Here is a 21,472-nt window from a genome sequence, read left to right as displayed (position 1 = left end):
TGCGAAATTAAAATACCAAAACGCGCGTATTTCAACGCTTAAGCCGAGGTGAATCTCCCTGAGACGTTGGGTCTGTTTGTATGTTGGGAGAGAAACGTTTCGGGGTCCTGTCTGAAAGAAGAAAAAATAGAAAATTGAAACGAAAGGGATCGTTAATTTTAATTGTTGAAGAAAAATCAGCCGGTGAAATCGACGCTCGAGGATTACACTGTTCGTCTGCAGAGCGTGGACGTCTCCGATTCCTCGATAAGGAAGAGTAAAATACCTCTCGGGGCAAAAAAGAACGAGTCCCCTCCAAGTTTCGTTGGACGAAACGCCTGGTATTATCTCCTGCATTAACGGTTTACTGCACAGCGGGCAATCGGTAAGGCTATTCTTTTTCTTCAATTGCAATCGACCTCCGCCTCGAACGTATTGGGGGAATCCGCGGGTTCTTATTATCAAGCAGGAGCCCCTTCCTTCATTTCTCTCCTCTGAATGATTGTACCTGAAATCAGATCCACATAGACATGTACTCTATCCCTGGAATACATTAAAGCCGAGAGAATATCTACTTTCGATATTAGCTATCATCTTGACTCATCCCGTAATAAATTCCCAACTAGGAAAGTGACCGCTCAGCAACCGATCCCACACTGAACGGAAGTACACCCTGAAGAGTTATAAATTATCGTAAAATATTCTACGGACGCAGGAATTAATTTGGAAATATTTTTCATAGAGGAGTTGGTCCATGCAGCATTCCAAAGCTAAGCGGCTTCAATTTCGTCCAAAGCAGCGACAGGACATCAGGATCTCGGGCGCTGTGTGAAATTATTGTATGAGAGTAATTTCATCGATTACTCGGAACAAGTTAATCGGGGTGGACATACCTGAAAGGACGTTTGGGGAACCAAGCGATTGGACAGAGTCGGACGAGATAAACGGCGCATGTCTCCCAGAGAGGAGTTCCATTGGCTCTTGCTAATTATATTGATTTTGTGGCCGGCCGACGATTGGTCCATGGACCAAACTCCGTCCTCCCCCTGTGGCGCCTATTAAATCCGTAATTAATACGTGACGCGACTAATCCCTCCTCACCTACAATACATTTTACTATTACAAATAACGGCACGACCTGCACCCCTCGCTCAATATTTATACAAGTGCAAAGAGGAGGAATAATATTAATGAAAGTACAATTTCCAGGTGCGCGAAGGTTGCAGATTACGTCTCGACGGATCATCGACGGGTCATCGAATGTCGACGTCAGCTGTCAGATCAGTTGTTCGGCCCCTTCGAAGTTCGAGAAATGTGCTCGCTCGTGTCCATACGACGAGTCTCGAGATTTCTCCTTTTTTCGGGCATTCGATTGGAGCGCACTTTTCAGGGAAAACTTGGAGTCCAACCACGGGACTCTAAAATGTGACGAATCCGAGGTCCTCCAGGATGGCTCGTCACTCTCGAGGCGCCCCGGTGACGAAGGTCTGCAAGAAAGGAAAGAACGGTAAAAAATGCGGAACCTCCTCGAGATGCTGCATGCAGAAGACCGGAAGTCTTGGAACGTGTCCTGTCCCTCGGCGCGGTTATCACATTCCAAGTATTCGATCTACTATCCGAGCCGTAATTCGCGCTCCGTGTCAGCGGACACGTAACACCTCCTGGCTCTTCTTTTTCACTCTAATTACCATTACACGCAAGAAGAGTGTCACGTGATGATTTATATATCCCTCTGACGGTGTAATGAAATTATTTCCTATGGTATTAATTAATCCATGTGGTGTATTTAGGTAAATCGAGTGGCGAATTGCAGCGATTGTGCGAAGACCAGCCGATAGGGTCCAGAAACGAGTCCTCGAGTTTACTGGAGACTTCCCAAAATGTCCATCCATCAAAAGAGAGATGGGTGGCTCTGGGTCTGTTCTGTGCCCTGGCTTGTTCTCAATGCTGCATCTGGAACACCTGGGGCCCCATCGCGGGGTCCGCGATGATGGCCTTTCCTTCCTGGCAGAAGAGTCTGGTCGCCCTCCTCTCCAACTGGGGGTGCATCACCTACTTGACCTGCTGCTTTCCCTTCTGTTGGCTCCTATCCAGGAAAGGTGCAATTACTATCAATGTGACCGGCGATGATCGAGAAAAACAAATTCACCTTCGTGCTTACCGAGTGCACCTGCAATACGCGCCCGTTAATCAGCCGCACTTTCGCGAGCGGCGCCAGGGACCGCATTAAATTATTAAAATCGCACTCCTGCTTACCTGGAAGGGACTGACAATGAATTTAAACCCGTCGTTAAACAGGTTTGATAACGCCTGTCCGGACTGCCGCGGTCCTCTCGACTTTGGCCACTTTCATCCGATGCCTGTCCTCCCAGGAAGTCGTCTTCACCACGTACGTTTTGCGAGGAGCCATAAAAGTCGTCCTGGAGATGCAACCTGGCCCGGTCCAATAATTCCCGATCGAATGTTTCCTTTGCTTCTGATAATCATTTCTTGCTTCAATCTCCACTTTATGGCGCCGTAAAATACTCGGGCCGGACCGGTCTCTGCCATCTGAAGTACTAACGGCACCCAAAATACGGGGTCGAATTATAAACATTTGATTAATTAGGATGCCCAAGTGATTTAGGACATTTTATATTGAAATTATTACCTGTCCTAGAACAGCGCATATTGCAGCCATCCTGAACGGACTGTCGGGGGTCATCGTCGGCCCTGCTACGGCTCTCGTCTCTGCAGTTTGGTTTCCTAGAGGCGAACGCACAACCGCCACAGGTACTCCATTAAATATGTAATAATATTCTGCGGTCCTGGAAGTATTTACAGAATATTAAAGGACTAGTCTACTAAACTTCACAGGAGTGTCGGCGGCGTTCAATCAGCTGGGCATGGCCCTTTCGTACCTCATCGGACCAGCTGTGGTGGGAACGCCTTATCGGAACAACAGCATGGTCCCAGGACCAGCCTCGAACGACGATGAGAGAAACCGAAGAAAACACTCCATCCACTCGTTGACTAAGATCAGCTTCTTCACCGGCAACCATATACCCAAAGCACCCGAGAACTCCACCGCCGACCCCATGATTCTTCGACTCCAAATCATGTCCCTCATGAGAATAGGTATTTCTTTTTTACAATCTCAGATTCTACACTTTACACACTCACAGATTTCCTGAAACGAAATCCAGCCAATCGATGAAATTTTTCAGAATTTGTCGCCCAGTTCCTGGTGCTCCTCGGGGTACTTTGGGTCTTTCCGAAACAACCCTCTCAACCTGTAGAAGCCTCTGCCGTCTCGCCGACCAGCTTCGGCGTTTTAGAATCCATCCAACGTTTGTTTCAGTACATAAGTATTTCAATTATAATTTACAAGAGTTGATAATCGGTCCATCTCTCTCTCTGTACTTGGCAACGTGCGCGTTTCTTTCACCCTACTCGCCCGGTTTATTTTCCATCCTGGCCATTGTTGGGTTGTCTTAATTTTTTAAATAATCAATTGTTAACCTAAAGACGTTTTCGATTCAATTATATCGGCCGTCTCTTTAAATATGTCGGGGTTGACTCTAGTATTGTATTTAAGCCAGGCATGGATAAGTCCCTTTGGCGCAGAGGATAGCGCGTTGGACTTCTAATCCAAAGGTCGTGGGTTCGATCCCCACAAGGGATGTTACTTTTTTTTTTTTAACAGTCATGGTTCCGACTTGTCTCATTAGTGATGTTCGTTAATTTCGGATTTTTTCGTGCCAAGGAACCGAAGTATGTGGTGTCTGTGCTTGGCTGCTGCTCTCAGCCAAGGTGTAACTGGACCATGGCTTGCCATGATCACCATGGCTTTTGGCACGGCTGTCAGCCAGGTAGGAATTTAATGTACCCCTTTACACCTTCCTTGACTGTATCTGATGAAATTTTATAAGACATCAGTGTAATATTCTAAATGCATTTTAAATCTCATATACTTTCAGGATGAAGCGGACAAGCTCGCGTTTTGGACCATCGTCTTCAGCAGCGTTTTAAGCTTGACCGCTTCCCGGGTCATGGATATTTTCCAAGGGCACCTGAAGGTCGCGATTTACGTCCTCCTGCTGGCGTCCTCCGCCATGTTTCTCTGGGTATTGTTGCTCGACAACCGGATTCTGGTTTTCCATAAAGACGAGCTGTACACCGCGGTCATCCTGGGAATCGCAGCGAGCTGGTCCACCCCTGCTCTATTTCTCGAACTTGCCTCGGAAATCGCTTATCCCGTCTCGGAAGCCATTGTTGGCGGTTATATGATCTTCCTGGCGAACGCCATCGGCACCCTCTTCTACTTTTCCTATTTCGTGCCTGGAATGGGTACGCCATTTTTTATCTACAATTTTAATTCCACGTGTATTCGGATAATTTAGGGAAGGTGGATGGATTATACTTTGAATTCGCAGGTGAACATTGGAGCAGTTACTGCGTTTTTGGGAATCTCACGGTAGCAGCCATTCTCGTGATGTACGTCAAGGACGAGTACAACCGAACCAAGATGGAGTGAGCGGATGTCCTTTTTTTGGAATGTGGTGTTAAAAATAATATTATAACTCACGTGAAAATAATTAAACGTTTTTCTTTCCGTTTTTTTTAGCATATCCAGGACCTCGTACGCTTATCCTTTGACTGAAACCGAGTATCATTGGATCCTTCGAGAGATGCACAAGAAAAGGGTCAACGAGAAGAGGCGGAAGAGAGAAGCGAGTAGTGGGAACAAGAAATGTATTAATAATTGTTTAGATTGATTAAGGATTCAGTTAATTGCCTTGTCATATAACACGGATAAACGTTGAAATCTGTTTTATATCATTAGACGCATACTACTTAGGTTTTAAATGAATGCGTGTATTACGTTCAATTTTACCGGGTTTCATAGGTCCTTAGGAAATCTCGCCTCTGATTGGTCCATTCTTTTCTATCCAAATTGTACTTGGTTCTGATGTAACCAATCACAGCATCATATTTCGATTTGTTCCGGAAATTTGTTCACGATTCTCTCTCGATTACTTAATCTAGTTTACGTAACTCGGTGCTTCACAGCGTGCCGGTGTAGAGGGGATTTAATTTGAGGTTATGCGGCATTGACATATTGCTTTGTTATTGTCCACACATTAAAGAGTGATTCGAGGCAAAATGGCATTTGTCAGCGTTCCGCGAAGTATTTACACCAGAATATGTGAGTTTTACAACTGTTTTGTCATAACTTAATGCTTGCCGATTGTACTAATAACTTATTATATATTTTTGCAGGGATGGTATGGAGGGGCTTAACTCGTTCTACGCATAGTGCCAGTCCTTACATTTACAGTGGAGAAACTGAAGCTCAAGATGATCTTGTAAGTTTTTTATGAATATATGTTTTATCGTAACCTAACTTAAATGCAATTGCTTTGGTATTACAATTTTTTGCTCATTGCTTTCTTTATAGCCAATAGACTTGGACCACGATCCTTATGAGAAAGACAAGCCACAATGCATATTGTGTAAATTAAATATAGAGCCCGATTATAAAAATGTGCGTATGCTGTCTCAGTTTCAAAGCCGTTACACAGGTAAAATTTATGGAAGACACATAACAGGCCTTTGTAAAGGAAAGCAAGAAAAAATTGAAAAGGAAATCTTTAAAGCACAAAATGCAGGTTGGTTTTCAAAACAGACGTTTTTCTTGTATCGATTTAAATTAATCTCTGATGATTCGTAATATTAATGTCCTTTATATAATAATATGTTAATGTTCAAATAACAAATACTTTTTTTTACAGGTCTTATGGGATACTATGCAAAAAATTTAAGCTACGTGGAGGATCCTAAACTGTTTGATCCAGATAATCCATTTAGGCCTCATAAATACTAAATTAAACATTTATGCTTAAATTAGAAAATCAGTACATATTGTATATCCATAAATACTTTATCCTTTTCCTGGAAAAAACAATTATGCGAACGTATCATCTTCAACATTTAACCCCACCATGTCAACCGGTATACCCAATGCTGTCAAAAGCTCCACCATATTAATTGTGCGTCCATTTCTTTCTTGAACATTTTTACGTAATTCTTCAAGAGCTTCTTGACAGCCCTGCTGCCATGTATTTATAGCAGATTTTAGATCGTCCAATTTATACTGAAAGATAAAAGTAGATTAAGAAACTTACTTTAAAAATAATCAATTATTGCAACTTGATACAGAATAATATTTATATTTTATGAGTGACAGAGAATCATTGATAACTTACTTTTCTGCTATGAGTGAACTTTGATTTTAATGAATTAATCTCCTCCTCTTTTTTTTGGATTCTATCTTGTAAGGCAACGAGGTCATTCCATACCACAACTGTACTTGCATTTTCTTTCTGCACCTTCTCGCTTATATTTTCTACACACCTTCGTTTGACTTTTATATTTTTTTGCAGTGCCGATCGCTTTCCAGAAATTCTAGAAATGAAGTTTAAAATAAGAAATGATGTCAACATGTGTGTCAAATCTGATATTCATCTTACAGTGAACAGGACGATGGGCTAGCCTTCGGACCAGTCTTATCGAGCTTGGGAATATTACTAAAAGGTGATCGAAAAGGCCTATTTGCTCTGTTACTACTTTTAAGCGGAGTTCGGGTAACCGATGTATGTTTGTCACTCATTTTTCACTTTTCATCTGAAATGATTAACCTATACTCTTGAGTTCATGTTCAAAGAATCGTAAGACTCGATTTTTAGTGATCTTCCAATTAATTCAACAAAATAAAAAATAAAAAGGTTATTGTTATTGTAAGATTTAGCTAGACTTCAAATCGTGCTTTAAATGAACTACATCGCGTTCAAGATGATGTGTTATATATTCTCAGTAATCCTCTACTTTTAATTTAACAAGCGAGCAGTGTTGGTAAGCGTAGGTAAGTCACCACCGTCAACTGCCGCATGGTATTATCATCACGAGTACGTAAGCCGCCAACGGCAACTGATAGATGGTACCGCCATCGCGAGTGCGCGAGCTCCTATCAGAAATTCGTTGTGCCGCCCTTGGGGGCAAAAAACAGTGAAAGCTAACGTACTAAACCAGAGGGCAGCACAGCATGCGATCGCACGATCCTGCCCGTGAGCAGTCTCCCAACTCATCTCTGTTATAACACCATTTCAAACAATTTTCATATCTGTTACAAAACATTTTTTAACAAATTAATAATCTTTGTCTTTGATAGTGAACCATCATAACATGTTGCAAACATCGGACTCAAAAAACGCCTCTGCGCGCGTTTATATAGAAAATGTGGGGAGTACGGCGCACCAATCACGTATCTCGTAGCGTAACATCGCGAACCAATCAGGAACGAGAACGGGAGCGCGTCGTGGAAGCCACGCCTCTTCCAGAAAGATATAAAACTATCCGCGCACAGAATTTTTAACCACTTCTTGACTGCACGTTGCAGAGTTCGTTTCGTTGAGTTATTAAGTTGATACCTATCGGTTTTCTTTCGACGATGTCGGGACGGGACAGAACTGTTAAATCCAAAGGCAAGGGAAAGATATCGAAATCTCGATCTAGTCGAGCGGGTCTTCAGTTTCCAGTTGGGAGAATTCATAGAATCCTAAGAAAGGGAAACTATGCCGAACGTGTTGGAGCTGGTGCACCGGTTTACCTAGCCGCAGTAATAGAGTATTTGTCGGCCGAAGTCCTCGAACTTGCCGGAAATGCTGCGCGCGACAACAAAAAAACTAGAATCGTTCCTCGTCACTTCCAACTTGCCATCCGTAATGACGAGGAATTGAACAAATTGTTGTCAGGAGTTACTATATCGCAAGGAGGAGTTTTACCCAATATCCAAGCCGTTCTACTACCCAAGAAAAGCGAGAAGAAAGCCTAATGCCCTACATAATTACAAATGGCCCTTTTCAGGGCCACAAATTTTTTTCTACAAAGGAATTTTTCATTCGCACATTTATTTATTATTATTAAATAGCATTAGAGAGGGATATCGATCCTACATAATGAAATAAAAAGCCTTTGAATTTTTAAAGGCTAGAACATTGCCAAAAATACGGAGGGTGTATTTTAAGTCTTAGTTTATAGATCAAGATTAAATACCTGCTATCAGATCGAATAGTAAAAATTATTGCATGAAAGAACACTATTTACACTCATTTCCACAACTCGAATCACTGAAGTTTAACTTCTTTATACCTGCTGTAAATCAATTAAATTTCTATGAATTCGAGTCATGGAGCCAAATCTTAATGATTAAACATTCTTTGTCAACGGACTCAAGACCTCCTTTAATTTCTTTAGAGAACTATGTTGGCACGTCCGTCTAACACAATTGTTATTAAAAAGAAATATTTCCGGTGGGATTAAAGGATTAAGTGCGAAATGAAGTGCATTGACGTAAAACATTTTGGTGGCCCTAAAAAGGGCCGTTGTTTGCAGAGGATAAGATGATTAACCTCCAAATCCGTATAAAGTACGTCCTTGACGTTTCAGGGCATAAACGACGTCCATCGCGGTAACGGTTTTCCTCTTTGCGTGTTCGGTGTAAGTGACGGCATCTCGAATAACGTTCTCAAGGAATACCTTGAGAACTCCTCTGGTTTCTTCGTAAATGAGGCCTGAAATTCGTTTCACTCCACCTCGCCGAGCTAGACGACGGATCGCGGGCTTCGTAATACCTTGAATGTTATCTCGTAAAACTTTCCTGTGCCGTTTAGCTCCTCCCTTTCCCAGTCCCTTTCCACCCTTTCCACGGCCAGTCATGACGAGCGATTCGATGAGCGTCCGGATCCAACGAAAACCTCCACTAAAGTGTCATCTGGGCTCGGCAGTCCTGCTATTTATACCCTTCCACCAATGTACCCCACCCTCGAGCAACGGACCAATCAGCGATCGTTAGACCCCATCGATGTCAGACGTTTCATTAATCCGTTAGAAACGGTTTTCGTATAATAAAATACTTCACTAAAAGTTTAAATCCTTAAAATATGTGCAATGCATATATTTATCTATGACGTAATACAAAGGAAACGTCATCTTGCGAGAAGAAAGCCGAAAAATTGTCGCTAAGAGCCATCTACTGTACGACTCGGTTCGATTTTAGCGCGTCGGAACCGGTGCCGCCATTTTGATCAGTAGCCGTCTTCAAATTCTTCTGTCGAAAGTCTTTTCAAAGAAAACAATACACTTTCGGGGTTAGAAAAACTCGTGAAAAATATCTTCACGTCGTCCTACGTTGCGAACTGGCTAATATCAGTAGATTTTCGAAGATGATAACCTCGAGGGCTCGCTCTGGGTTCGAGGGTGTAAGAGGGATCGATGTCGACGACTTCCTGCGCCGGGAATCGGAGTGGGGCCACACGGGAGGTTCTTCTGCTTCTCGTTCCTTGACCGATCCGCGACTCCGGCTTCGACTGTGTGCTGCTCTTGACGAGCAGAGAACGATCAAGGATGGCTCTTTTAACCCTAAGGCTGGCCGCCTCGGTCGCGAGGCAATTGCCCAACAATACCGTACAGGTAATTGCACGACGACGAGTCCTTTTTTCCAAATTTTCCGCCAAACGGACAAACCTCTCCGCGACCGTATGTGGATACTTCAACGTCGCCGACATCTTTTCCTCGGTCATTAAAACCGGCTCGCTGATCGTTTCGAACGTTTTAAGCTTCTTCGATGTATTTTAATTTCATCTCTCGCGTTGGAGCGTTTTTACGAAACCGAATTAGGGTCGCTTTTGGTTAACGTACTTTTGGTCTATTACATAAACATAGATCTGTTAGTTATGTAATATGTTATCTCTACTTTTAGGATTTACATGCAATTTAATAGGGCTGACATTTGTTTTGGGATGTAAGGAAATTAAATTGGCAGTTGTCTTTTACAGGATCCAACAATGGGCTTATATATAATTTTGCCGTATCGTTTGTTTAAATGCAATGAATATGAAAGGGTGGGGTGCAAAGTGTAAGGGAAATTGTATCGCACATGCCTTAAGGGATTTAAAAATTAATGCTGCATGCTTTTTGCTTTTAGATCAGTTGGCCCGTCACTGGTGTCGCTACCAGGAAGTACCATGTCTCGTGCAGTCGCAGATCGGCCGAAATCTCTTCGATCCTGGAAGAGCGCATTCTTGGTGCTTCAGCGAAAGTAAGATCATGGATTGCAACCTCTTTGGCTCATAAAGGCTGACAAATTCATGCTTAATTTACTTACCTGAAATTCCAGGCTAACCTCGAAGAAACCGGGCGTGTGCTCAGTATCGGTGACGGTATCGCTCGTGTCTATGGCTTAAAGAACATTCAAGCAGATGAGATGGTAGAATTCAGTTCTGGATTGAAGGGTATGGCTCTTAACTTGGAGCCTGATAACGTAGGTATTGTCGTCTTTGGTAACGACAGGCATATCAAGGAGGGAGATATCGTCAAGCGTACCGGAGCTATCGTAGACGTCCCAGTTGGCGAAGAGCTGTTGGGTCGTGTTGTCGATGCATTGGGCAACCCTATCGATGGCAAGGGGCCACTCAATAACAAGCTTCGATTCCGTATCGGAACGAAAGCCCCTGGTATCATTCCCAGGTAGAGAAAGTCGAAGAATTAAATCCATTTGAATATTCGAAAAAATCATTTAAGGAACTTACAAGTATTAATGTAACAGGCTACTAGTTGGTTTTAATTTTTTTATTCCAGAGTATCTGTTAGGGAGCCTATGCAGACAGGTATCAAGGCTGTCGATTCCTTGGTACCGATTGGTCGAGGGCAGAGAGAGTTGATCATCGGTGACAGGCAGACGGGTAAAACTGCTCTAGCCATTGATACCATTATTAATCAGAAGCGCTTCAACTCGGCTGGAGAAGAGAAGAAGAAACTATATTGCATCTATGTTGCCATTGGCCAGAAGAGATCTACCGTCGCTCAGATTGTGAAACGTTTAACTGACAGTGGTGCCATCAACTATACCATCATCGTTTCGGCCACCGCTTCCGATGCTGCTCCTCTGCAGTACTTGGCTCCTTACTCGGGCTGTGCCATGGGAGAATTCTTCAGGTATATTTCTTCGCCTGGTTTGAACACTTCTTTGTTTTTTAACGCATTACAACGAATAAGAGGGTGATGGATATAACTACAGGATACCATTTTCTCTTTTTTAGGGACAATGGCAAACATGCCCTGATCATATATGATGACTTGTCGAAACAGGCTGTTGCCTATCGTCAAATGTCCCTGTTGCTCAGGCGACCACCGGGTCGTGAAGCTTACCCCGGTGATGTATTCTACCTTCATTCTCGACTCCTGGAGAGAGCTGCCAAAATGAATGAATCTCTTGGAGGTGGTTCTTTGACTGCTTTGCCAGTTATCGAAACTCAAGCTGGTGACGTGTCTGCCTACATCCCAACTAATGTCATTTCCATTACCGATGGACAAATTTTCCTGGAAACGGAATTATTCTACAAAGGTATCCGACCAGCCATCAATGTCGGCTTGTCCGTATCACGAGTAGGATCTGCTGCGCAGACCAAGGCCATGAAACAAGTAAGTCATCCGTCTTTTTCCTAACAGTATAATAAAACTTTTTCTCGGTAAAATTGTACGAAATTTATTTAAACACCTCAGGTCGCTGGCTCCATGAAATTAGAATTAGCCCAGTATCGTGAAGTCGCTGCCTTCGCTCAGTTTGGTTCCGATTTGGACGCAGCTACTCAACAGCTGTTGAACCGTGGTGTCCGGCTTACCGAGCTCCTCAAACAAGGCCAATATGGTAAGTATAAATAATATACCTGGTATTGGGGAATATCCATCCTTATCTTAAGCCTCTTTAAGTATTAGGTACCCTGTCGGTTATTCATACTGAAAATCTTTTTATGTTCTTAGTCCCGATGGCCATTGAAGAACAGGTAGCAGTTATCTATTGCGGAGTCCGAGGCTATCTCGACAAAATGGATCCCAGTAAAATCACAGCTTTCGAGAAAGAGTTCCTTGCTCACATCAGGTAATCTGTCACTTCTAAAGAAATAGAAAGAAACCGAGTGACACCTGAAAGGCTTAAAGGTATCGAATGATTCTTGAGCATCGCTATCATTGTTTCAGGTCAACGCAACAAGATCTTCTTTCAACGATTGCTAAAGAAAACACCATTTCTGAGGCGTCCGACGCGAAACTGAAGAAAGTTGTAACCGATTTCTTGGGCAACTTTTCAGCATAAATCATCATGAACGCATTACATTCAGCTACCGATAGCTAATTGATTGTGCGCCACCGTGTTGCGTACATTCAAGACTGACGTAACATTGATATACGTCTGTTCCCTTTCCTATGCGGAATTATAAATCGTATATCAATTGCACGCCAATACGTCATTAAAAAAAAAAGAAGGAAAAAATAATTCCACACTTGATAAACACGATAGTCATACGCATATATTGATACGTTACATGTTGAACGATAATGAAAATAAAGTATCTGTACCAATTTGATAATCGCTCATTCGTGATCTTGATTTTGAATTAAATAAAAAAAGCATAGCAAAGGATGGTAAGTGATAATGCAACTTGGTTAAAAGAATTAAGCTATATCTTTTTAATATTCTGCTTATTACAATACTTTTCTTGTTAACCCGTGTTAAAGATCATTACTTATTTTGTGTAATGGAAATTAATTACAGCTGCTATCTTTGTTCAATTGCTATTATTTACAATAAAAAATACATCATTGATAGTAAATTTTAGCCAGTAGCTACCGATTCACTGTCTGGCTTTTGTAGATCAGGGATTATCACTTTATTCATTTTACGCTTGTCAATGAGTATACTTGGGAAGACTTTTGTGACTATACCAGTGGCCACGGTACATCGGTTCTCTCGAATCGTAAATGATTGTCCTTCCATTAGTGGCATTTTTTTCAATAGACTCAACCTCGTCTTCGTGTGTTCACCAGGCATTAACATCGTTACATTAGGTGGTAACAACAGATCCAAACGACAAAGAATACTCCATGTAGAGCTATATAACATCTGGCAGTATCCAGAAGGCTGTTGATATGAAAGTGAACCATTTTAATTCTTAAACTATGTTCAGTTCTAAGGTAACAAATAAAATATACATAGAGAGGAACTCATGGTACGAAGTAGCTTAAGTTACCCTCAATGGCTTATGCCGACCACCTTCTCCAGATGACAGCAAATACATCTGTGCTTCATAATGATTACTCAATTTTTGCGAGTTGGCCAAGCACAGAATCATCCCTCTATGAACATTATCTATTTTGATACCTCTTACTAGAATGCCAACGTTTTCACCAGCGAGGGCCTGGGGCACGACTTTTTGAAAGATCTGTTAAGAAATTAAATTTTTACAGCTACTGCAGATATTGCAGTTCGTATTTAATACGCGCTTTATTGCCTTAGTTCATTAAGTAGAATGGTTTTACAGTTTTAGTGTATCTCAAAGCAGTGAATCATTTGACTTGCCTGTATCTCTGAAATGGTAGTCTTAAATTTCTCATCAAAACCCAAAAGTTCGGCATTGTCATTCTTCTTAATGACTCCACGTTTTATTGTACCAACAATAACGGTTCCTCTGCCTGGCACAGTAAAGAAATTGTCAATTGGCATTAAAAATGGTGATGTATAGTCTCTGGTCACGGATGGAATATGCGTATCCATAGCGTCTAAAAGATTTCTTATGGATGGCATCCCAAATTCAGAAGTATCTTCTTTTAAAGCAAGCAATGCCGATCCCCGTATTACCGGTGCTTTTAGCCCATTGTATCCAAAATTCGATAACAATTCCCGTACTTCTATTTCAACAAGATCTATGACTTCGTCATCCATTAAATCCACCTGAGAAACATGTGTACGTTAAAAAAAATCAGACATTCCTACAAAATACCATACCTTATTGACAAAAACAACAATGTATTTTATTCCAATTTGTTTTGCTAAAAGAAGATGTTCTCTTGTCTGCGGCATTGCACCATCCGTAGCAGCAACAACAAGAATCGCAGCATCCATCTGCGATGCACCGCTGATCATATTTTTAACAAAATCGATATGCCCAGGGCAATCGGTATGAGCATATCGTCTCGTTTTAGTCGCATAGCCAACGTGCGCAACATTAATCGTTATTCCTCGAGCCTTTTCTTCAGGGGCTCGGTCAATTTGATCATACGTTATGAACTTACAACTTTTATTTTCTTTGGATAGAAATTTAGTTATAGCGGCAGTTAACGTCGTTTTACCATGATCGACGTGACCTATAGTTCCCACATTACAAACCAGATCTTCCGAGTTAGCGTTTGGGGAATAACTTGAAAAATTTTGACAAACATTAGGGTTAAGTCGGTTTATCCGATTTCTTGAAATCAAACACTCGCTTGCGTGACATACGATTCTGACAGATTTCTTGTTAGATATCCAACGTAGCGCATTCCTCAAAATCGTCATTTTCTTATTCAAAATATTTTAAACGCTTCCAGTTTTTATCATTAATCTATAAACACATCCTACCGGTTTCCACTTATAGCAGACGACTTTTGAATACATTTAAGGCTGTTTTACTGGAGCGACTACATGCACGTGAACCTTACGATGGCCGTACGAAAGCACCTTTACGATTCCTCTCACGGTTTCTCTAAGTCAATGCTCTAACGCGATTCCAAAATTAAGTAACATAATAATCCGGGCTCGACCAATCGGCAGCTTGAATTTTCCTAATCTTCCCGTTAGACCGAATTGGACGAACGATTGCAAACAAAAAAAAATACCTCAAATAGCAGTGAATGTAATATTTGTAGATTAATTTTCTCAAATGTTGCATTTTGTACCGACAGTCAATTATTAAACGGCTGATTTACCCAAATTAATAGCGGTGTTCAACGTGCCACCAAAAGCGACTGTTTTGCGGTTTTATGAACATTCGTTTCAACGTTCTTTCCTTTACTCACTTGGCACCTAATTAAATGAATTTACATTTTTTATCTTCCGTTTTCATGCTTGTACGAGAAAGATTCATCTTTTCATATCCTAGTTAGCCTCTGTTGGATATTTCCTTGTGATTTATTATTTCAGAGACGTAAATTCAATTTCAGGGATTTGAAGGAACCACGAGACGTGCATTTTCGATACTCTGAAATGTACAAGGTATCACTGGTATCTATTGAATCGTGTAAAATTTTCAACGAGTATCACTAATTTTTTTTTTTTTTATCAAGTTTCATATTAACGTAATACATGAAACATAATTATAAATAGTTTTGGCGATATTTAAGTAGACTTTTAAACCGAAGCTTAGTAATTGGAGTGGCTGATTTCGTCCACGTAGAGAATACGGCCATCGACCAATTTCGGCTGCTGTTCGCTACAATATAATTCCTCCAGTTACTTTCTTGATTGTACCACGGACAGATTGTAAATTTATTGTTAGGACGAAATTGGATAAACGAAATAATGGAAAAAATATAATATTGTAGGCAGAGAACCTGACGTCTGCCGAACGGTCAGCCGGTGAGTTGATACCACGAGATCAAACTCTTCTCTAAAATAAACCAAACGATTTTAAGCGACCGGGTTTGCGTCTGGTCAATCTTAATAATCATGTCAAAGAGTTTATGGCAAAAAAGCCAACGTAATCACACGTTTACACGAATTTTCGAGGATTTCTTCGCAAAAGTGCAGTCGTAGGCCGTACGAGGTGTCCAAAGAGCATATTAATTTTAGAACTTGAGGCGAATCAACGGCGAAACAACTGAGACGCGAGGAAGACGAGAGTGTCTCGTGATGCAATTTCAACGTTTAATCGAAAATAAGGTCGGAAAATAAGCGAAAAGAAGGCGAAAAGAAAGGAAGATCGTAACGCGACTCGAGCGCGACAGGCGTCGGTCCGAGTGCAAGACCGGCGGGGTCTCTCTCCATGGTCCGCGCTCCGGTATGCTAGTCGCCGCGCCAGAAGTCGAGAAGTCATTTCTGGACCCTCTTCGCCCAGAGAAACTTTGTATCGACACATCGATTTGAGGATCATTTGGAAAGGAAGCTGAAATGGCTGACAAATCCGCATCACCAGCCGTCATGTCTGCCACCGGAACCGGCAGCCCTGCTGCCCAAACCACGCCGAAGAAGGCGGCGATCGCTGCTGCAACCGCCAAGTCGAAGAAGCCGAGGGCGGCGCCAAGCCACCCAAAAGCCTCCGAGATGGTCAACGCGGCAATCTTGAGCCTGAAGGAACACAACGGCTCTTCTCTCCAGGCTATCAAGAAATACATCGCCACGACCTATAAGCTGGACGTCGAAAAACAGGCGATCTTCATCAAAAAGTACTTGAAGACTGCCGTGGCGAACGGAAGCTTGGTGCAAACCAAGGGAAAGGGCGCCGCGGGATCCTTCAAGATGCCCACGTCCAAGGAAACCACCAAGAAGCCCAAGACGGCCGCTTCGAAGAAGACGGTCACGCCGAAGAAGCCGGTCGTCGCGAAGAAGCCGGTCGCAGCAAAGAAACCCGTAGCATCGAAAAAAGCCGTCGTGGAGAAACCAAAATCCCCGAAGAAGCCAGCTGCGAGAGCAGCAAAGCCCAAATCAATCACTCCTACGAAGGCCAAGGCCGCCAAGTCTCCGATGAAAAAGCCAAAGGCTCCCAGGCCTAAAAAAGCCCCAGCTAAGCCGAAGGCGGCACCCAAGAAGGCAGCTGCGGCAAAAAAGTGAAATCTCTCATGTTTCGCTTGCCAAGTCCTTACAAAGGCCCTTATCAGGGCCACCACTCCTTTTTACGTGGAGAACGCCCTATCGCATACATTTTTTATACCTCTTTCTATTTATTTATCGTCGGAACGTTAAAAATTACCGTTGATAGAAAAGTAGCTTCAACGGTTAAACTTCTATCCGATCGATAACGGAAAGAATTGTCAAAAATATTTGGGACCAGTCACTTTGAAAAAAACCACCGATGCCAGATAGTTTCAGACGTTTTGGAGGTTAAACATCTTAACCTCAACAAACGGCCCTTTTCAGGGCCCCAAAAAAGTTTCCTCGTGAGAACAGTTCGCGCAAATGATCTAAATGGTATCTATAAAAAACTTTAAAACGATATATACATGTCGTTAAACCTATTGTCGCAGAGTTGTATTTTGTAGCAAATTATTTCTAATTTTACTGCGCTATCGCTTATATTTACATTTATCAACTAATGTTAATTCGTCTCGTTATATTGCAGAACTGAAATTATAGGTTCGATTGATGGCTTACTGTTAAACACCTATATTACTAATACGGTGGGGACATCTATCGAAGATCTTGCTAAGCGTAAAGCCGAGCAAATATGCACATACGTATGTTCCGTTTCAAAATGGCGAGGTGGCCTCGGAACGTATCTACTTTGCGGGATGTTCGTTGTCTAACCGGTGGCGACTCTCTGGAGTGCTCGTGGTCAACGGTCGTGTCCAAATAAGGTGAAGGGCGGGACGAAGATTCCATGCGAGCGCCAGCGAATAGTGTTAGTTCTGGATAGTTGATAGCTGGAGGAGGAGGCGAATCGGTCTTCGTTTGCCCAACTTCACCGGATTTCTCCTCGAACCGAGAACTCGTTCGGTCACCGTTTAGACATGTCCTATGAAACTAGTAAGTTTGATCGTCGTTTTTAAATTGTTTCTACACACGTGATTCATCTGGAAAATTTACTAATTTGGTGTATGAAAGAAATTCCGTTTAACAAGTCTTTCTATTTTTATATCTGTCTTATTGCAACTGACAAAATTCCGGGATGTTGACAGAATGCTGACGTGTAAATCTTTCTTAAAGGATCAGTTGTATTTATTTTAACTGTAACAGGCGGAATTTTTATGTGTATTCAATGGTCAAACATACTCGAAAGATTATGGAATGCTTATAATTAATTTTATAATTTTGTGGCTTGGCTTTATAAACAGTTATGTATATATTTCTCCATGCTCCGTTACTCGATCATCGTTTTTATCTTTTCATTATTGGAGCGGTATCATTTTCTTTGTAAATCATCGAGGAAGTGATAAGATATGCAATAGGATGATTAATCGTCTGGCAATATATCTTTGCAAAGATAATCAAATTAAATAGATTTAACGATATTACAGGTATATGGTTACTTTTGGTTTTTGGTATTCTATTTGCAATTGTTAAATGAAAGTGAGTTCGTTATTTCCACGGAAATAGGGAAATAGATTCAACTTTTCCAGCCGAGCGTTTAGTAACGATATCACGCCGTCCATGCTCAAAATAATTTTATGTATACTCCAATTTGGAGTCTTGCCAAAACATCTACTGGCTGTTGATATTTTGGTGACACAATAAAACTATGGTGACTCGTAACGGAAAGGGATCTGGCGTTTGATGCTTTTACTAAGTATAGTCTATTATATTTTAAAAGGAAACCTTGGGTATTTTTCCAGAATATATATTTGCAACATTGCCCCGCACGCAGAGAGGCCAACCTTTAGTTCTCGGTGGTGATCCAAAGGGGAAGAATTTTTTATACACCAATGGGAACAGTGTTATCATTAGAAATATCGATGTGAGTAATGACTTAGAAAATTTTAATGTTTATCAAGTGTAATTTGTTTTGTGTATACTATCTGAGTTGTCAAGGCTTACATAGCATACATGTAATATAATTGCAGAATCCAGCAATTGCAGACATTTATACGGAACATTCTTGTGCAGTGAACGTAGCAAAGTATTCGCCTAGTGGTTTCTATATAGCATCTGGAGGTTCGTAACTCATAAAATATCAAACGGATACATTTTACAAGACGTCTTTATTACAGATCAGTCCGGTAAGGTACGTGTTTGGGATACAGTGAATAAAGAACACATCTTGAAAAATGAATTTCATCCGATCGGAGGTCCCATTAAAGACATCGCGTGGTCACCCGATAACCAGCGTATGGTCGTTGTCGGGGAAGGCAGAGAAAGGTAACGATTTGCTTTTCAGAAGTTAGGATAAAAAAGTGAGGATAAAGAATAGCAAATTTTCACACTTGCGAGAGACTTTTAATAAGTTGCTAATAAAAATATAGATTCGGTCACGTCTTCATGGCAGAGACTGGTACATCCGTAGGAGAGATTTCTGGCCAGTCCAAGCCCATCAATTCCTGTGACTTCAGGCCCACAAGGCCATTTAGACTGATTACTGGAAGCGAAGACAATACCATCGCGGTATTCGAAGGCCCTCCATTTAAGTTCAAGTACGTCGAATGCCAATGAAGTAGGACGAATCAAACCAAAAGCAGAGCCTGTTTGCGTGTGTACTTTTAACGGAAAAATGAATTAAATATTTTTTTGTAGGATGACTAAACAGGATCACAGCAGATTTGTTCAAGCAGTACGTTATTCCCCTTCTGGGAACCTTTTTGCTTCCGCAGGATTTGATGGGAAAGTATTTATTTACGATGGAACTTCATCGGACCTCGTAGGTGAAGTTGGTTCTCCCGCTCATCAAGGTGGAGTGTACGGGGTAAGATGATAAAATGACTTGTACATCAGTTCGCTCTTCCGTGATGTAAAATAACCAGGAATCTTTTATAGGTAGCATGGAAGCCGGATGGTACGCAGCTTTTAACTGCTTCCGGTGATAAGACCTGTAAATTGTGGGACGTTGAAACACGATCGTTAATCAACGAGTTTCCAATGGGAACGACTATTGACGATCAACAAGTAAGCTCTATTAATTCCATCGGACTCTAAACATGAAAAGTGAAAAACTAGATTACCGCTGATAACGTTGGTAAAACTCGATGTAATTATTTTATTTTCTAGGTAAGCTGTTTGTGGCAAGGAAAGCATTTATTGACGGTTTCACTCAGCGGGTTCATCAATTATCTTAACGTAGATGATCCTGAAAAACCTATTAGAATAGTTAAGGTGAGCTTTAATTCCTACATTATTTACTCCTGCTCAGAGGCAGATTTATTATCGGTACTTTATCGAGGATGCTTCGGTGTTTTTAGGGACACAACAAGCCTATCACAGTATTAACGTTAAGTCCCGATAGAAGTACGATTTATACTGGATCTCACGACGGTTACGTGACCAACTGGAATGCCGAAACTGGCGAAAACGATCGCGTTAAGGGCCACGGCCATGGCAATCAAATTAATGGAATGAAAGCTTCGAAGAATGTGTTATACACTGCCGGTATCGACGATACCTTAAGAGCTATCGATCTAGCGGAAAACGCTTATTCGGAGACATCGGTTAAATTAGACTCCCAACCTCGGGGTCTGGATATACACGGAGACGACACGGTTGTCGTTGCTTCCGTTAAACAGGTACAACGTGCTTCCTCGTCCATCGGCCCCGCCAATACGATACAAATACGCTTCTGTTCTCTTTCAGATCACGGTCACTCAAGGTGGAAGAAAAGTGTCTAGCTTGCCAATTGAATACGAACCATCCTGCGTGTCCATAAACCAGGAAAACGGTGACGTTGCCGTTGGATCTACCTCGGATAATAAGGTTGAAATTTCAACTCTTGCGTTTCTACGTCAGATCGATTACCACCGATTTACGTCCTACATTCGTTGTCCAGGTATTCATTTACGAATTGGCAGGGACAACTTTGACTGCCAAATCCGAATTGGAGCATTTGGGTCCCGTGACCGATGCTGCTTACAGTCCAGACAACAAATTTCTAGTTGCCTGTGACGCCAACAGAAAGGTCATTCTCTACTCTCTTCCAGAGTATCAGGTAAAGTTAGTCGTTACGAATTTTATTTTAATATCTATACCGCGAAGTAATACGATTGGTTTATACCGTCATACGCTATTGGTCCACTAAAGTATGACTCTTACTATACGCAAACCGAACGACCCGTTAGAGGGTAAGTGTGTGATAGTCGATGAACGTTAGTTCCATTACGGATTTGACGGTAAATAATCGTTGCCGTTTGCAGCTCGCGCACAACAGGGAATGGGGTTTCCATAACGCGCGAGTGAATTCCGTTGCCTGGGCCCCCGATGGAGCTATGGTGGCAAGTGGAAGTCTAGACACGACCATCATTATTTGGAGCGTAACGAATCCAGCCAAACACACGATCATTAAAAGTCAGTGAATCTCATAAATTTCACTAGCGCCCGGGACTCGAAGACGAAGGTTATTCCACGAGCAGGAAGTATTAAGAGTTTTTTTCTTTCCTTTTCAGACGCGCATCCGCAAAGTCAAATCACCCGTCTGGTGTGGTTAGACGAGGAAACGTTGATCTCCGTTGGTCAGGATTGCAATACAAAGGTATGGCGCGTGGAAAAGATTTAAAAAGGGCATCGCGGGTGAAGGTGCGCGGGTAATTCGCGCTATCTCGTTTTTGAGACACGGCTTACATTAACTCGTTAGGTGTATTTTATTTATTTTGATTTATATACTCATGAAATATTGTATATTATTTTGGATACGATCTCTTGATATACCGATTAAATGGATAAACGTGTCGTCGAGTTGTCTTCTTTCCATTCCCATCGGGTTTGGAACGCGTAAAGCGGGAAGGCCTTCCA

The 21,472-nt window shown here is 41.9% G+C and overlaps 9 protein-coding genes and 1 non-coding gene across 11 annotated transcripts; 7 read left to right on the top strand and 3 right to left on the bottom strand.

The window, feature by feature from the left end:
* The first annotated feature begins 2,588 nt into the window (after positions 1–2,588).
* LOC105701593 (disrupted in renal carcinoma protein 2 homolog) lies at positions 2,589–4,736 on the top strand. The gene is made up of 8 exons (XM_023432358.1): positions 2,589–2,596; positions 2,639–2,751; positions 2,836–3,096; positions 3,186–3,318; positions 3,725–3,830; positions 3,939–4,308; positions 4,395–4,491; positions 4,586–4,736. Exons 1-8 carry the CDS (start codon positions 2,589–2,591, stop codon positions 4,734–4,736), a joined length of 1,239 nt encoding a protein of 412 aa, XP_023288126.1.
* Trnar-ucu lies at positions 3,571–3,643 on the top strand. Its single transcript has one exon. It is a non-coding gene; the product is annotated as a tRNA-Arg (tRNA).
* Positions 4,737–5,038: 302 nt separating the features above from the next.
* LOC105701628 (28S ribosomal protein S18c, mitochondrial) lies at positions 5,039–5,939 on the top strand. The gene is made up of 4 exons (XM_012428525.2): positions 5,039–5,167; positions 5,242–5,327; positions 5,420–5,630; positions 5,754–5,939. The coding sequence occupies exons 1-4, from the start codon at positions 5,125–5,127 to the stop codon at positions 5,843–5,845; spliced, it is 432 nt and encodes a 143-aa protein (XP_012283948.1). The 5' UTR covers positions 5,039–5,124; the 3' UTR covers positions 5,846–5,939.
* On the bottom strand, positions 5,686–7,208 carry LOC105701627. The gene is made up of 4 exons (XM_012428524.2): positions 7,043–7,208; positions 6,492–6,645; positions 6,228–6,426; positions 5,686–6,115 (listed from the first exon to the last, which is right to left on the bottom strand). The coding sequence occupies exons 2-4, from the start codon at positions 6,629–6,631 to the stop codon at positions 5,927–5,929; spliced, it is 528 nt and encodes a 175-aa protein (XP_012283947.1). The 5' UTR covers positions 6,632–6,645; positions 7,043–7,208; the 3' UTR covers positions 5,686–5,926.
* Positions 7,209–7,424: 216 nt separating this feature from the next.
* LOC105701796 (histone H2A-like) lies at positions 7,425–7,864 on the top strand. Its single transcript, XM_012428869.2, has one exon. The coding sequence runs from the start codon at positions 7,469–7,471 to the stop codon at positions 7,850–7,852; it is 384 nt and encodes a 127-aa protein (XP_012284292.1). The 5' UTR covers positions 7,425–7,468; the 3' UTR covers positions 7,853–7,864.
* Positions 7,865–8,407: 543 nt separating this feature from the next.
* Positions 8,408–8,762, bottom strand: LOC105701797 (histone H4). The gene has a single exon (XM_012428870.2). It carries the CDS (start codon positions 8,734–8,736, stop codon positions 8,425–8,427), a length of 312 nt encoding a protein of 103 aa, XP_012284293.1. The 5' UTR covers positions 8,737–8,762; the 3' UTR covers positions 8,408–8,424.
* A 569-nt stretch (positions 8,763–9,331) lies between these two features.
* Positions 9,332–12,438, top strand: LOC105701793 (ATP synthase subunit alpha, mitochondrial). Its single transcript, XM_012428864.2, has 8 exons — positions 9,332–9,489; positions 10,004–10,117; positions 10,196–10,545; positions 10,657–11,013; positions 11,118–11,499; positions 11,581–11,725; positions 11,839–11,956; positions 12,055–12,438. The coding sequence occupies exons 1-8, from the start codon at positions 9,424–9,426 to the stop codon at positions 12,167–12,169; spliced, it is 1,647 nt and encodes a 548-aa protein (XP_012284287.1). The 5' UTR covers positions 9,332–9,423; the 3' UTR covers positions 12,170–12,438.
* A 140-nt stretch (positions 12,439–12,578) lies between these two features.
* LOC105701794 (elongation factor Tu) lies at positions 12,579–14,697 on the bottom strand. Of its 2 annotated transcripts, XM_012428866.2 has the most exons (5): positions 14,351–14,697; positions 13,859–14,270; positions 13,433–13,804; positions 13,104–13,295; positions 12,579–12,994 (listed from the first exon to the last, which is right to left on the bottom strand). In XM_012428866.2, exons 1-5 carry the CDS (start codon positions 14,389–14,391, stop codon positions 12,689–12,691), a joined length of 1,323 nt encoding a protein of 440 aa, XP_012284289.1. In that variant the 5' UTR covers positions 14,392–14,697; the 3' UTR covers positions 12,579–12,688. The 2 variants fall into 2 exon arrangements, with proteins under 2 accessions (XP_012284289.1, XP_012284288.1); XM_012428865.2 differs by having other exon boundaries at positions 13,859–14,696.
* Positions 14,698–15,923: 1,226 nt separating this feature from the next.
* On the top strand, positions 15,924–16,681 carry LOC105701795 (histone H1-like). The gene has a single exon (XM_012428868.2). It carries the CDS (start codon positions 15,998–16,000, stop codon positions 16,655–16,657), a length of 660 nt encoding a protein of 219 aa, XP_012284291.1. The 5' UTR covers positions 15,924–15,997; the 3' UTR covers positions 16,658–16,681.
* Positions 16,682–17,403: 722 nt separating this feature from the next.
* Positions 17,404–21,409, top strand: LOC105701668 (actin-interacting protein 1). Its single transcript, XM_012428595.2, has 13 exons — positions 17,404–17,569; positions 18,376–18,497; positions 18,604–18,694; positions 18,751–18,898; positions 19,003–19,170; positions 19,271–19,439; positions 19,511–19,639; positions 19,742–19,846; positions 19,933–20,253; positions 20,321–20,440; positions 20,514–20,672; positions 20,878–21,028; positions 21,127–21,409. Exons 1-13 carry the CDS (start codon positions 17,554–17,556, stop codon positions 21,234–21,236), a joined length of 1,809 nt encoding a protein of 602 aa, XP_012284018.1. The 5' UTR covers positions 17,404–17,553; the 3' UTR covers positions 21,237–21,409.
* The last annotated feature ends 63 nt before the right edge of the window (positions 21,410–21,472 follow it).

Source organism: Orussus abietinus, unplaced genomic scaffold, assembly GCF_000612105.2.
Source record: "Orussus abietinus isolate OABI.00-Male unplaced genomic scaffold, Oabi_2.0 scaffold24, whole genome shotgun sequence".
NCBI lineage: Eukaryota > Metazoa > Arthropoda > Insecta > Hymenoptera > Orussidae > Orussus > Orussus abietinus.
Note: the sequence above shows the minus strand (reverse complement) of the source record. Positions and strands in the feature narration are given on the sequence as shown.

Bases quoted from the DNA above. Each gene is read 5' to 3' on its own strand.
- LOC105701593 (XM_023432358.1), top strand. The intron at 3,831-3,938 runs GTAGGAATTTAA...ATATACTTTCAG, and splicing joins TTGGCACGGCTGTCAGCCAG to GATGAAGCGGACAAGCTCGC. The intron at 4,492-4,585 runs GTGAGCGGATGT...CGTTTTTTTTAG, and splicing joins TACAACCGAACCAAGATGGA to CATATCCAGGACCTCGTACG.
- LOC105701628 (XM_012428525.2), top strand. From the start codon at position 5,125: ATGGCATTTGTCAGCGTTCCGCGAAGTATTTACACCAGAATAT. The intron at 5,328-5,419 runs GTAAGTTTTTTA...CTTTCTTTATAG, and splicing joins CTGAAGCTCAAGATGATCTT to CCAATAGACTTGGACCACGA. The intron at 5,631-5,753 runs GTTGGTTTTCAA...TTTTTTTTACAG, and splicing joins CTTTAAAGCACAAAATGCAG to GTCTTATGGGATACTATGCA.
- LOC105701627 (XM_012428524.2), bottom strand. From the start codon at position 6,631: ATGAGTGACAAACATACATCGGTTACCCGAACTCCGCTTAAAAGTAGT. The intron at 6,427-6,491 runs GTAAGATGAATA...CTTCATTTCTAG, and splicing joins AGCCCATCGTCCTGTTCACT to AATTTCTGGAAAGCGATCGG. The intron at 6,116-6,227 runs GTAAGTTATCAA...TTTATCTTTCAG, and splicing joins AGTTCACTCATAGCAGAAAA to TATAAATTGGACGATCTAAA.
- LOC105701796 (XM_012428869.2), top strand. From the start codon at position 7,469: ATGTCGGGACGGGACAGAACTGTTAAATCCAAAGGCAAGGGAAAGATA.
- LOC105701797 (XM_012428870.2), bottom strand. From the start codon at position 8,736: ATGACTGGCCGTGGAAAGGGTGGAAAGGGACTGGGAAAGGGAGGAGCT.
- LOC105701793 (XM_012428864.2), top strand. From the start codon at position 9,424: ATGGCTCTTTTAACCCTAAGGCTGGCCGCCTCGGTCGCGAGGCAATTG. The intron at 9,490-10,003 runs GTAATTGCACGA...TTTTGCTTTTAG, and splicing joins TGCCCAACAATACCGTACAG to ATCAGTTGGCCCGTCACTGG. The intron at 11,726-11,838 runs GTAAGTATAAAT...TTATGTTCTTAG, and splicing joins CCTCAAACAAGGCCAATATG to TCCCGATGGCCATTGAAGAA.
- LOC105701794 (XM_012428865.2), bottom strand. From the start codon at position 14,407: ATGACGATTTTGAGGAATGCGCTACGTTGGATATCTAACAAGAAATCT. The intron at 13,296-13,432 runs GCAAGTCAAATG...ATTTCTTAACAG, and splicing joins CTACCATTTCAGAGATACAG to ATCTTTCAAAAAGTCGTGCC. The intron at 12,995-13,103 runs GTAACTTAAGCT...TCATATCAACAG, and splicing joins GTCGGCATAAGCCATTGAGG to CCTTCTGGATACTGCCAGAT.
- LOC105701795 (XM_012428868.2), top strand. From the start codon at position 15,998: ATGGCTGACAAATCCGCATCACCAGCCGTCATGTCTGCCACCGGAACC.
- LOC105701668 (XM_012428595.2), top strand. The intron at 18,695-18,750 runs GTTCGTAACTCA...TCTTTATTACAG, and splicing joins TTTCTATATAGCATCTGGAG to ATCAGTCCGGTAAGGTACGT. The intron at 19,847-19,932 runs GTGAGCTTTAAT...CGGTGTTTTTAG, and splicing joins AACCTATTAGAATAGTTAAG to GGACACAACAAGCCTATCAC.